This window comes from Bombus huntii, chromosome 16 (genome assembly GCF_024542735.1).
Source record: "Bombus huntii isolate Logan2020A chromosome 16, iyBomHunt1.1, whole genome shotgun sequence".
In the NCBI taxonomy this organism is placed as follows: Eukaryota; Metazoa; Arthropoda; class Insecta; order Hymenoptera; family Apidae; genus Bombus; species Bombus huntii.
The window spans coordinates 6,867,352-6,881,355 of record NC_066253.1 but is presented as its reverse complement, the minus strand read 5'-3'; the positions used below and the strand labels follow the sequence as shown (position 1 = coordinate 6,881,355).

Here is a 14,004-nt window from a genome sequence, read left to right as displayed (position 1 = left end):
CCGGAAAGACAAGGCAAATTACTTCACGAAATACGAGCCCACTTGTAAGATAAGAAGTTCATTTGTATAAGCAAACGAAAGATTTACCAATTACGTAACCGTTATTAGTAGTTTCATTGCAAAAAACTGTAACACAGACTTTCTAAAACTGAAATACTATGAATTATCTGTACTTGAATTATTACTTGAAATTACACATCGTTAATTATGTAATTTAAAGGGTCATCGCTGGTACGGTTGGCCAAAATTTCATTTACCAGTTAAATGATAAATAACAGATTAAAGAAATGTTCTAATATTTTAGTTATGAATGAAAAGACTAATATTTCGGCCGTGAATAAGAATTCAATTTCTTATTCAAATAAAAGTCATCATTTCGCTCAGATATCATTCGCGGTTAGTTATACACGAAGTTTTATACACAAAGCCAGAATTTTTTCTCATGCTCGTCTTATATTCTATATTTACATATATATATATAACAATAATATAATAATATATACATAATAATAATAATAATAATAATAATAATAATAATAATAATAATAATAATAATAATAATAATAATAATAATAATAATAATAATAATAATAATAATAATAATAATAATAATAATAATAATAATAATAATAATAATAATAATAATAATAATAATAATAATAATAATAATAATAATAATAATAATAATAATAATAATAATAATAATAATAATAATAATAATAATAATAATAATAATAATAATAATAATAATAATAATAATAATAATATATTATTAATATATATATATATATATATATATATATACATATATATTATATTGATAATAATGTAATAATAATAATATAATAATATATTATATATATGTATTATTATATTATTATTATATTATTATTATTATTATTGTCATTTCATATACTTTTATATAATAATAATTATTATTATTGTTACTAGACTATCGTTAAAAGACGTTAAAAGATTATACGTATCAACGTATAATTACGTGTATTAATCATGTCTACATCGCTTAAAGTAGATTAGGCAACTTAGGCTATTGATTCAAATACGAAAGTGCTACAAACGATTTTAGAATTCACCGATTCACGTGTGGGTTTCACGTTCATTTTTCTTCGCAAATAGAAGAAAAAGAAAACGCGTGAAGAATAATTGGTGACTAGTTTCGCAATAATGTAATTAGCATATTTTCGTAAAGTATGTTGAAAAAATGTTTCTAAATCCTGCTGCTGACCGAGCAATAAAAAACAGGGCAAATAGGTTCGGAATATCTGTAAATGATTTAATTGCTAGAAATATCATTTTATTTAATTTTTATTTATTTAATGTCAATGCGAACGCGACGATACAAATGCAATATATTCGATGTACAAATTATTTTGTTTCTCAAGGAAAGGGAATAGCTTTGTGATCTATTTCTTGCTATTAATTTTTCTCATAATTAATTTGGGATGTTGCAATGAAAATTATGTTTGTTAAATTTATGATTCAATGAGAGAAGATTAGATTTCAATTATTCGAACTATATATAGTTCACGTTTATCCTAATTGCTTCAACGACTGTATTCTTGACAGAGCACCGTTAAATTCCTTGTTATCTACGTACCAGTAATCTTATTCATCATACTAATCACGTTTATGCACTGTACATATGTACTATGAAAAGTGAATTATCTAATGAAACTAAATATTATGTTTTATATATGTTTATAACATATATGGTATAATTAATAAATTATTATATAATTACATTATAAATTATTATATAATTATATTATAAATTATTATATAACTATATTATAATATTGTCACGCATGCGCCGTAAAGTAGACTAAAACTACCAATAGCGCGAGTGGGCGTTCCAATTTGAAATTTAAATAAATTTTAATAATTTGTATAGAAACCAAATTCGAACCTCACAACCCCGACGGAATAACCTGACACATGATGACCCCCCCCCCCCCCCCACGATAGATCTAAATATAAATAAGCGTAACGACATAATAGAAGCGAAATAATTCCTTATTTTTAGAGTAGTTGATTCTTCAGTTTTGTGTGACTTTTTTTTCATGTGATTTCTTGATAAAGCAAAACTCAGGAGTCTATATTCATATAACGCTTCTTTCTTTCTATTTTGAAGTGAAGATAGAATATGCTGACTAATCGTTGCGGGGAAGAAGCTGTTAAATATTGTTTATTCCTTAATTCGTTTCCTTAAAACGATGCACAAATTGTGAATATTAGAGGCAATCCCAATTGCTCAGCAATAATCTAAATCTAAATACGAATAACTCGAAGAGCAAGATCTAACGAAAACTCACGCGATTAGTTTTCCCATCGCATCCTTTGACTTCATTTTTCTGATCCATCGTTGTCCAAAAAGCTCCTCTTCTATTACTGCTATATATATATATATATATAGTATTATTCGAATTGAACACGATATTAAAATCAAGTGAAATACCAAACTTTCGTTCAGTAATCTCTTGGAAATGTAACGAAATAACGATAACGACTCGCGTGGGTGTACTGAGTACCTGGTGATACGTGTTCCTTCATATATCATCGGTAACACGTATTGCTCGTGAGAGGGGAGAAACGACACATTCATACTCTCTTGTTCTCCCGTTGCTTTTTTTCTTTCACGACCCTGAATAAAGGAAAAACTCGTGCCGCTGGAAAAACTCGAGGACAGCGAAATTTCTCGTTTCGTAATTGAAATAGTTCAATGATGTCGGCGTCTAATTTTCAGTAGTCAGCGATGTCTAGAAGACAACTTGTAGGTTATCATAGAGAAAAGAATGAAAGTTATATAATGAGTTGAAATTATTCCGATTTATATTGGGATACCAATAATTGTCGTCAATAAAACGTAAGGTCACAGTGTCTCTCGTTCTGTTCGTCAACAAGTGGCGAACAAAGTTGCCCACAAGTTTGTAAATTTTTCGAACAAGTTTGACTATTCACGACGCGATGCATTTGAGATTCTATCGAAGCTGGACCTGATCATTCCGACGTCAATTTTTCTGAAGGTACGTAGAAAATAAGCTGTAACTCGAAAACAAAGTCTATGCTAAGCTATGTTTATACGAATTCTTCTTATTTCATTGTGCTAAATCGTGCAACATCGTTGTTACGAGACAAGCGACAGGTCCGGACGTTTATTGAGTTTAGAAATATCCTATTCATGTTATAATATACTCTATTCATGTTAGAAATATTCTGATTCGAGATTGATAGGGATAATTGATCGCAACGAATTGGCCATACAACGTTGTTATGAAACAATAATTATTAAATTATTACAAAGTTTCCCTTTATTTTATGAATATGAGAGAAACAAATTTATTAGTTTTAGGTTATTTGCAATAGCTAGCAGAAAGATTTTGAATACGTTACGAACGTACTATAGCTTCGAATCATGTTCCTATTTCAGGTATTGTGGAATATTGATATTCCACGATTGGGCGTTATTACACGTATAATTCGTGGCAGATCGTAGCAATTACAGTTTTCTTTCATGGCTGTTCTGGGAACTAGATTGTGTGGTTACTTGCAGTGTGCGTTTTATGGTTCACATCAGTGCAAATTTAAAACTCAGTTAATATCCCATATACATGATACTATATACACTGTATATATTAAACTTTGTACTCACCTTTACGAGATTATATCTATTAGAATTTACGTAATGCCTTTAACAAATAAGCCAAGCAAGGGCGATGTCTATCTACTGGGGTTATTATTTAAGAAGACTTCTAAGTAGAGTTTTTTCCAGTTTTATATATATTTTATATATACATATAATGCAATACAATGAAATACAATGCAATATAATGAAATTGTACAATACAATGTACAATATAATGAAATTATACGATACAATATGAAATATAATGAAATTAGTAGTAGAATATTATGAAATACGAGGAAAGACATAACGCAATAATGCATTTTGTATTTATGTACAATATAATGAAATTATACAACACAATATACAATGTAATGAAATTATACAATACAATATACAATATAATGAAATTATACGATACAATATACAATATAATGAAATTATACGGTACAATATAAAATATAATGAAATTAGTAGTAGAATACTATGAAATACGAGGAAAGACATAACGCAATAGTGCATTTTGTATTTATGTACAATATAATGAAATTGTACAATACAATATACAGTATAATGAAATTATACGATACAATATACAATATGATGAAATTAGTAGTAGAATATTATGAAATACAGGGAAAGACATAACGCAATAGCGCATTTTGTATTTATGTTTTCTTTGTCTTGCGTATGATAAATTCTATCAAATTATAGTTGAAATATCTTTTAAACTAACCAGCTATCGACCATGATTACCCTGAGAATTTCTTTCGTAGAACAATCAGATAGTTCAATGTATGTAAAAAAAGAAGAAAATTTCCATTTGAAAAATTTGCTTATTTCCTGCAATTTGCTTTTATTCGAACTAGTAGCGTGACATGATCTATCCTGTATATCGATAAGTCTGACGGCTCTTTAACATGCCAAAATGAAGTGTTGGAGAGAAAATGATGGAAAACTTTTGCACCACACTGTATATTCTGCACGCATGAACCGGTGAAGGCAACGAGGGGAAATTAATAAACTTTGTTAATCGCTGAATAAACCAGTTTGTCGATCCGTTCACTTGTTTGTCTGTTTGTAAAATTGTCCATTTTTCCCTGCCAGTGCTTTCATTCGATGTTCCCACCTACTTTATTATCGTTTTATTTTATCGCACTCTTCCTTAGTTCTATTACATGGGTTGAGCTACGAAAACTATTCTGTGCAAAGCTGTTTCAATAAACGTGGATCTGCGAGATGCTTCTTTAAAGAGTTATCGCCGGAGAATTCCCGGTTTTTCAGGATCGTTGAGCTTTTACGTGCGGAGAAAATGAAAGAATGATGTCCAGGAGTATAAAGACCATAAAGAAAAAATTCTGTTCTCTACGAGCGAAGAAATAAATCTCGAAGATATTCTCTTTGCTTTTCGTAAAAATTGGCTTCTTCCATTTAACAAAGAAATTAAATTTATTGCACAGGGATAAAAGAATCGCAGGGATAAAGTCTCGCAGATATTTTATAATTGATTTTTATATTAATTTACTTAGCTGCACTTTTTATGATCTTCGCCACTAGACGAACGAATATGATCATCTTCAGAATTAAAAATCGAATTTTCTATTTGGGGAGAATCGAAAGCTTTATCAAATTGTTCCAAGTAAAATTATACCAGCATATGCTTCTTATCGATGTTTCTGCTTCGATGTCTGTTGCACATTCTTTTTTTCCTTTTTGGGTCACGTCGTTATAACGCTTTTCCTTTGTTTCTAATATTTCCAGAATTTATCGAAGAAAGGAAGCAATTATTGGAACTTGTCGGGCCTGAACTGCAATCGATTTACGACGACATGGGAATCGAGGTACGAGAAACAGTGGAATTTCCTTCATGAATTTTCCTTTGTAGCTCGTTAAACTCGAAAATTTAACTCAGTCAACCTTCCTTTGTAGCTTTTACTACTTTTTCCCAGGTAATAGTTTAGAGCTGTTTTATTCAAAATTCACTTAAAATCAGCGTTGATTTGATCTAAAGTAAATCGTAACGAAACATATTATTTTCTGGAAAAATCCGCGAAGGTTTCAAATAATACAAATTTTGTATTGATGAAACGTTTAATTCGTCGTCTGGATGCCTCCGCTATCCGGAGACATAATCCTTTGAACGTTTGAGAATATTAAAGGCAGAGGCACGTGCACGATTCCTCGCCAGAACACTTTGATGTCTGTTTATTAAAGCAACAGCTCCCCTAATACACTTTTCTGCCTATTAATTTCTATCTTACAAGGCAGTTTGCTTTGAACAGATTTCTGAATTACAGTAAAAAAGGTACAAAACCAAGAGGATCGTACTTTATGTAGCTTGGCAAGTTGCTTGAATGAGAAAATTAATCGTCGAAAGGATGATCATTCTATAAACGAAATCGTTTTAGCAAAAGTGCATCTATTTACCTTTGACAAGCTATTTTTTTATATTTAACAGGTAAATCGCAGAAACACGGTCCGATATTGATAAAGGGTAGCAAGTATTCTGGAAAGTCATCGTTATTGTCGCGAATCTACGCGGATGCCTCTTCCTGGTTGGATTGCACCACGTTCAAAGTGGTTCGACTCTGTGCTTCCACTCCTCGATCAGCGTACAGTCTCGAGCTACTTCGAGTGCTCTGTCAACATGTAGGTTTTCTTTCTGGTTTATTGGATGGGAATCTTCCTAAAGACGCCTCGTTTGATCCGCTTTACCTGAACAATTGGCTGGGCCAAATTCTGAGGCGCATCGAAGAGCAACCGATGATGGAGCAACTGGTGATTCTTCTCGACGATCTTCATCGATTGCATCCTCTTGACTGCGATATCGTCGCTGCTCTGTCTTGGTTGCCATTGAATCTTCCACCAGGTAACGTGTAATTGCCATTGCTAGAATTTCTAAGCGATGGTCACAGTTTCAAATATATCGTTATATAACGATAATACGTACAGTATACGATATATATGTCGGGTTATCATTAGGATTTAAGGCGCGTAACGATTCTTCGTTTGAATTAGCCATTGTTTTACGAAACAGGGAATATATTTACGCGAATAAACAAGATTTTACAAAATATTATGAATAATGAGTTTAATAAATGATAAGTTTAACTATTAATTAGATGAAAGAATAATAAGTTTAACGAACAATAAGAGGAACGAATAATATGTCTTACGAATAATAAATTTAACGAATAATGAGATTAACGATCGATAGGTTTCACGAATAATGAATTTAATTAACGCTGTTAACAATGTTCCGGGGTTCAAACGAATCCACGGTCAACGGGATAACTCTTTACTATAAAAATACGATTGCTGAGATACTCGGTAAATTGCTCGATGTATCACTTTCCAAGGCGATCACACGAACGAATATCCGATGAAAATCTTTTTCGCTATACGACTGCATTTGTTTGTTATATGCTCGCTGGAGGCATCGAGAAGGTTCCAATCGTCGTTGCTAGGCAGTTTCTGCCAAGAGTTTGTTGTATACTCTTTGGAAGCATCGAGAAAGATCCAAACGCCGTTGCTAGGCAGTTTCTGTCTGGAGATCGATTCCTAATACAACATGTGTCCCATTATATCGACATCTCCAAAGTACAATTCTATGTGATTTCTAGGGAGAACGATACAACCGATCCACACCTTCGTCAGGCAAAACGTTTATCCCGTGACCGTGGCTACGTTCGGCGACCAGTTGTCACCTCGAACCCACTTTCGCTTTCACAAATATCGAACAATTACAAATGACAATTGCTTAATTACAGTTATGATAAAATCTAGGCTAAAGCATTAGAAGGCTTCCTCAAAATTGCAAAGGGAAGGCTCCGGTTTTCCTTTCATCTCCGACATATAAATAAACAAGAAAGCAAACAACAAACATTGCATATATAAACGTATAAAACGAAACGTACTTTGTTCATCCACTTTAGGAGTGCACTTAATCGTGACTACGGCTCTTCCACCGGAAGTGCTGCGTCTCACCCCAATACAAAAAGAAAGACTACGCAGCAATGAGATTTTAATCGAACTGCAAGATTCGGGTACGGATTTCCACGAGACAGAGAACGTTTTCGACACGTTGGAGAAGTTGATAGGTGAAAACGCGGCTAACAGAATCGGTGCCATTTTGGCTTCCACGGAGTATGGTTTGTCCGAAACGGAGATTCTTGAGGTGATCATGCCAACCGGAGGCGACGGGCCGCTATATCTAAACGAAGGGCAGTTCAATTTTGGCAGCTGGTGCTTGGTGAGGAGAACCTTCAACGAATATCTCAAGGTAAGTCTGGTTGAAATTTCTGGCAGAAAATTTAGGAAAGAAATCCTTTCCAAAAAGTTAAACGTCTCGACTCGATAATCTTCGAAGATCTTGTTCTTATTTCGAAACTGGCAGAAGAATTCACAAATCCATCAATTCGCTATTCACAGGTTCGCGTAATGGGCGGAAGGCTGCTTTTCTCCTGGCGTTATCCGATTCGCGACTTAGCCCGAAAAAGGTACTTCCCCAATCAGGAAACATTGAAAAGCTACCACGGCGAGTTGGCAAATCTCTTCTTCTCCGAAGATTTCGAAGACAAGGATGACAAATCATCCCCCGAAGAGGAAACTCCGAAGAAAGAGACGCCTTTCCAGAGCAGACCGAGGTCGCAAGACACAGCGTACAATATGAGACACGTGGAAGAGGCTTGGTTACATTTATTGAGAGCCGGCGACGTAGAAAAGTTAAAGAAATTGGCAGTCTGCGCGTTCGATTTCCTCTTAGCAAGCGTGCAAATGGTTTCTGTTAGTTATTTGAGGTGTGTTCTCGAGCATTCGAGGAAGTATCTGCTGGAGAGAGATTTGGAATTGGTTTATTATACAGTGAGAAAGTCCAGTGACATTTTGACGAGAGATCCTCTTCAACTTGGCGCGCAGCTGATCTGTTGGCTTAGACCTGTGGCTGAAGATGGCGGAGATTTGGTGAGAAATAGCTGACAGTATAATTATGTACTTGAAGCGAAATATTCTAATTCGAAATGGCAATAACACTAATTACTGCAAGATTGTTTGATCATAAACAGAAGAAAATTGTGTGATTGAAGGTCAGCAGAATGGTTACGGCAGCGATGGCATGGTGCGATGGTTATACAGCGCCATTATTGGTGCCATTAAATGGCTGGCTCCAACCGCCTCTACCTCTTCAAATTCGTACTTTGTCTTGTCCGCAAGGTGTGAAACTCGTCGAAGCTGCTCCTTCGGGACAGCACGTTATCATTATCCCTTTCCAGGGAGACGCTCAATTATGGCACGTGATGTCTGGCCAATTGGTTCATACTTTTAAAGGTAACTATTTAATTGCTGGTAGCTCACGAAAATATTCGAATTCTTAGCAGAGAATATATTTCTAAATATATTGTATGCGTTAAATGGCAAACAATTTACATTGTAACGTTAATTCGAGCCCTTTGCAAGAGAATAAATTTGTTTCTTTTAAGAAGATTAGCATAGCCTCTAAAGCTTAAAAGTTCTCGCGAGGGAAAAGCAAAAGCGAGAAGCAACGATGAAAACTCGTCACTTTATATTCAGTTTGGTAATTTGCTGTGAAAAAGCCTTGTTACGCCACGAGGGTTACCACAGGCTGTATTTTCTAACCGTCGCTCGCGGTCCTACAACGTCGCAGACGGATCGTCGCGGCTGCCCGGCGAACAAACATTGTAGTGGCAAGCGCATGGTTTATTAAGCAGGACGATCTCCAGAAACGTCCACTCGTGGCCGTTATTTTACTTTGCGTAAAAGAATGTGGCGTGATCCGAACGTAGTGGGGGTCGCCTTCCAGAAAAAACGAAAATAATCGAAGGGAGTTCAGTTCCTTCTGACGAGTCAAACATGACACTTTGACAAATCTGACGAGCAAACGAATTTATCTAGAGATATCGCAAAGTCGAGTCAAATTTCTGTAACATCATCGTCATATTATTGTAAAATATATTGTTCTATGTTAACAACCTGTTTGTTACGACCGTTCGCGGAGAGACGCGGTCGCGAGGAAAACGCGTCAGCGAGAGGCGTAAATTCTCGCTACGATTCGGCGAATCGACGCCGCGAAGTAGTCGTTCCCCTGTTTCGGTTAAGATAACAGAGGTGGTTAAATGAATATGACACAGTAGAGTAAGTTATATTTCACCGTTTATTCCAACAACTTATAACGAAGGCAGTTACGCTGTTACGTATGTACGAGATGAATGAGTGACTGATCTGCGGGTGTGTATACCCGGTGGAAGGATGTTGACCGTTCGAAGGATGTAAAATCAGTACTGTCTTGGGAGACGATGCTGTCTCGGAGGAAAGCTAAGGATGGGTGTGTCTAGCGCACGGGACCATCGAATTTGTTGGTGACGATTTTAGTTAGGAGAGTGAGGGAGTAGGCTTCGTTGTTAATTGGTTAAACGAAGGGTCTTAACCGCCCTCGAGAGAAAGTGGTTAGTGGGAGGAAAGTTGCAGCTTACGTGAGAAAAACTAACTTTCCCTTGTCCAGCCGTGGTAGACAATAGTCTTTAGAAATTCTTCGGAAATAGACGTTTGTTTGGTTTGAAGGACCTTTACTAGGAAATCTATGAGATTTATGGAAGGTACTTGAGACTGTTGAGGGTACGCAGTGAGTATCCAAAGACATCTGGTTGCCATCTTGCCCGCGGTGTGTGGCCTCGGCTAGGTAGAGTGTTACGCGACGTAACACTGTTAATACAGTGTTACATTCATTAAACCACCTCTGTTATCCTAACCGAAACAGGGGAACGACTATTTCGCGGCGTCGATTAACATAATCGTAGCGAGAATTTACGCCTCTCGCTGACGCGTTCTTCTAGCGACCGCGTCTCTCCGCGAATGGTCCTAACAAGCCTCCTTTGTACGTTGTCCCTGAATCTGTATTTCACCAGCATTTAAATAGCAGCGTCGCTTTAATATGCAATTGAAAATAGGTCAGCTTTTGTGAGAATATAGTTGAAAATAATCCAGCTAACGTATATGATACTTCAAGTGCCATTTTAAGCACGCGATATTGCTATGGTATTTTCGCTTTTTCACATAACGACGAACATGGAATTTAATACAAGTCTCTGATATATCGATCATGCGAAATAATTATTCTCGTTTCAATATGCGGTATCAGCCCGCCAAAGTCGAATATCAAACAAACAGATTTTTATGTTCAACTTGATATTTTATGAGAAATATTTTTCATTTCAGGGCACTCAAATCCAATTTCATGTTTAGCCGTGACACAGCATTCGCAATATCTACTGACAGGCTCTGAAGACACTTCGATTATAGTATGGGATATGAAAGAGCTGACCTTGAAGTTAAGAATCCAAGAACACATCGCCCCAGTTCTGTGCTTGACGTCCGCGCTCAAGAATTCAGTGATTGTCAGGTTCATAGTTTTATCGTGTAGTAATAATAAGATATCAAAAACGCTTTCTTCCATAATCTTGATTAAAAATGGTAACCGGAAAAATGGGAAAAGATTTCAATCTTCTCCGAGTACTTCTTATTTGTATTAATTATAGATTGTTCTATAAGTTATTTCGTTTCGTATTTATCAACTAACGCCAAACCTTCCGCTTTCCATTAGCGGTGGCGAAGACTCGAGAATAATCGTCACCAGTCTCCTAACCGGCGATGTTCTCGTCAAAGTGGACCACCACAGAGGGCCGGTAAAGTCCATTCGCGTCGATTCTGCGGGAGAAATTCTGGTTTCCGGTTCTTCCGACTGTACAGTCTGCTTATGGTGTCTAGAAAGATTCACATTGTTAAAAAGCATCGTTTTACCATCCGCCGTGACTGTGCTCGACGTATCGGCCGATTCGGTGTTCCTATTGGCAGCCTGCGAAGATCAGAAATTATATTTGAGATCTCTGGCCACGGGAACCGAGGTCCACACGTTGAGAGGTCATCAAGGTGAAGTGAAAAGTATCTGCTTGGCGAAAGATTGCAGAAGAGCCATTGCTGGAGGAGCGAAGGGAAAGGTTTCCGTTTTCGATATGCACAGTGGACGATTGACGAGAACGTTGCTGGCGAATCCTTCGGCGGATGTTACCGCCGTCAAGGTAAATTATAGATTTCGTATTTATGATTTTATATTAATAAAAAAAGGTAGAATGGAAAATGAGTAAACATTTATTGAAATTGGAATTAATCGTCGTAGCAAATTACCTTTTCTATTTGCATGTTAAATTACAAGTAGCGAAAGATCAAAATTAATCTTTCATATATAATATAATTTTTCAATTCAATTTTTTGCGAAAAGGTGACGGAGAAGGACGACTTCCTGATAACAGCTTCCGGCGATCGAGTGGCTTACTGGAGTTTCCGTGGCGAGGAGATACACGCTAAACCCGCGAAATTCGTGAAGGAGGTATCGTTGCACCCACACACTGCTCCCATATCTTGTTTGGATATATCCAGGGACGGAGCAATGGCAGTTACCGGTGGAGTCGATTCTCTCGTAAATCTGTGGCAATTGAATACTCACGAATTGCTTTCCACTTTCGAAGGACATATCGCTAGCGTCACCTGCATTGCATTCTCAGCTTCTGGTTTATTTGTTGCTTCTGGTAGGTCTGTAGATAAAATACAGTAGAGCCTGCCATACGTATACGTATATGGCAGATATTATAACAAAAATTTCATTTATTTACCTTGTTTGTATGCTTTTTTTGCAATACTAGTTTTGCAAATACTACCATAATTTTGTATTGCCTTTAATACCGAAGAAACCCATTTCTTTTTTCAATCAAAATACAGTAAAGTACAATAGTTCAATAACCAAGTAACAAAGCATGAAATTGATACAATACAGTAACAAGAAATTAAATTGGAAACAGGTTCTGAGGACAAAACAGTTCGTGTATGGGGTCTGACCTTAGGTTTACTGGTATCGACATTTAGACACCAGGCACCTGTTACTGCAGTCACATCTATGTTTGACGGCCGAAGAATAGTGAGTTCTGATAGAGCTGGTACAATCCGAGTTTGGGCAGCTGATACCGGCACCCTAATCCAATCAGTATGTGGGCCTGGTCGCTGTTTCACTGTTTCTTCCGATATGAGGTACGATACAGTGGCTGTAATTAATAAATTGAGATACTGTTTGTTCGACCAATCGCGGGCAGACGTAGTCGCTAGGAGAGACGTCAACGGGAGTCGTAAATTCCCGTTACGATTATAACAATCGACACCACGACTCGATCGATCCGCTGATTTCCGTTTAGATAATAGGGGTGATTGAGTTTGTATAACACTGCGATTCACAGAATTATAAATTATATATTACCAACACTTAGATTACACTGATGAGCATAGATAGATAGATAGATAATCACTTACCACACGTAGATAAGGTAGATATTGTAATATCGGTATATATTAAAGGTGTAATTTTGTCCGATTAATTATAATTAATTATAATTAATTATAATAAATATAATAATGGATTGAAAATACAGATATTAGTTAGACAGAGAAACGATGTTTGATTAACAGGAAAACTAAATGCAACGCTCGTATTTACATCAAATAACTTGACAACTATTTGGTAACTCTCTCTCTCTCTCTCTCTCTCTCTCTCTCTCTCTCTCTCTCTCTCTCTCTCTCTCTCACTAGCAACTCTAACGCTCGACAACACTCGCAACTCAATTCTAACCACTCTATGCTTCTGACCCTCGCCAATGCATTCCTGCTCGGTCCTGCGCGCGCACGCACACACACACACACACACACGCACGCACGCACGCACGCACGCACGCACGCACACACACATACACACACAGCCGATCTCCAATCAAAGCTATTCTACGATATTACAATATGTACGTTAGAGCAGGGTTCTTATAATTGGATTTAATGTACTGCATGTATTGGATTTAATGCACTATAAGATATTTAGGTGAGGAAATGTATGATCGACAATACCGAGACCGACCCTCGCGTTGTGTTTAGACTGCCCCGATAGGCGTTAGCGTTAGACTTGGTAGTTGACTTTTCCAATGATGTAGAAGAAGTGAAGTTGAGTGACGATGCTGTGTCGGAGGAAAGCTAGTGATGGGTGTGTCTAGCGCACGGGATCATCGGATTTGTTGACGCCATTTTAGGTTAGGAAGCGGGGGCAGTATATATTGCCTCGGATTGGACAAACGAAGGTTGGTGGACTAGGAAGGATCTTAACCCCGCCCTCGATAGAAAGTTGCAATTAGGAAGCATCGTACGTGAGAAAAACTAACTTTCCCGTGTAGCAGATATTTTAGTGAAATTTGCTTTCTTGTATTAATTCTTAATATTTCTCGAGTTTTTTTATAATACCAATACAGTCGCCTTGTTTC

The 14,004-nt window shown here is 36.5% G+C and overlaps 2 protein-coding genes across 22 annotated transcripts in view; one reads left to right on the top strand and one right to left on the bottom strand.

The window, feature by feature from the left end:
* LOC126874696 (bifunctional 3'-phosphoadenosine 5'-phosphosulfate synthase 2-like) overlaps positions 1-14,004 on the bottom strand; it is a 48,497-nt gene that overhangs the window by 5,477 nt on the left and 29,016 nt on the right. Inside the window, exon 1 of one of the 7 annotated variants that reach the window (XM_050637042.1) lies at positions 3,412-3,450. The exons of 5 other annotated variants lie outside the window; for them this stretch is intronic. In XM_050637042.1, the coding sequence (XP_050492999.1) occupies positions 3,412-3,435 (24 nt within the window). In that variant the 5' untranslated portion in view covers positions 3,436-3,450. Of the gene's footprint in view, positions 1-2,333; positions 2,580-3,411; positions 3,451-14,004 lie in introns of those variants that run through there. One more of the 7 variants, XM_050637035.1, reaches the window with a different exon arrangement.
* The window catches only part of LOC126874694 (protein qui-1-like), an 89,236-nt gene that overhangs the window by 52,369 nt on the left and 22,863 nt on the right, over positions 1-14,004 (top strand). Inside the window, exons 10-12 of one of the 15 annotated variants that reach the window (XM_050637019.1) lie at positions 7,579-7,925; positions 8,075-8,605; positions 8,728-8,968. The exons of 8 other annotated variants lie outside the window; for them this stretch is intronic. In XM_050637019.1, the coding sequence (XP_050492976.1) occupies positions 7,579-7,925; positions 8,075-8,605; positions 8,728-8,968 (1,119 nt within the window). Of the gene's footprint in view, positions 1-6,101; positions 6,513-7,578; positions 7,926-8,074; positions 8,606-8,727; positions 8,969-10,873; positions 11,058-11,258; positions 11,734-11,933; positions 12,241-12,510; positions 12,737-14,004 lie in introns of all 15 variants that reach the window. 6 more of the 15 variants (XM_050637031.1, XM_050637030.1, XM_050637023.1 and 3 more) reach the window with 6 other exon arrangements.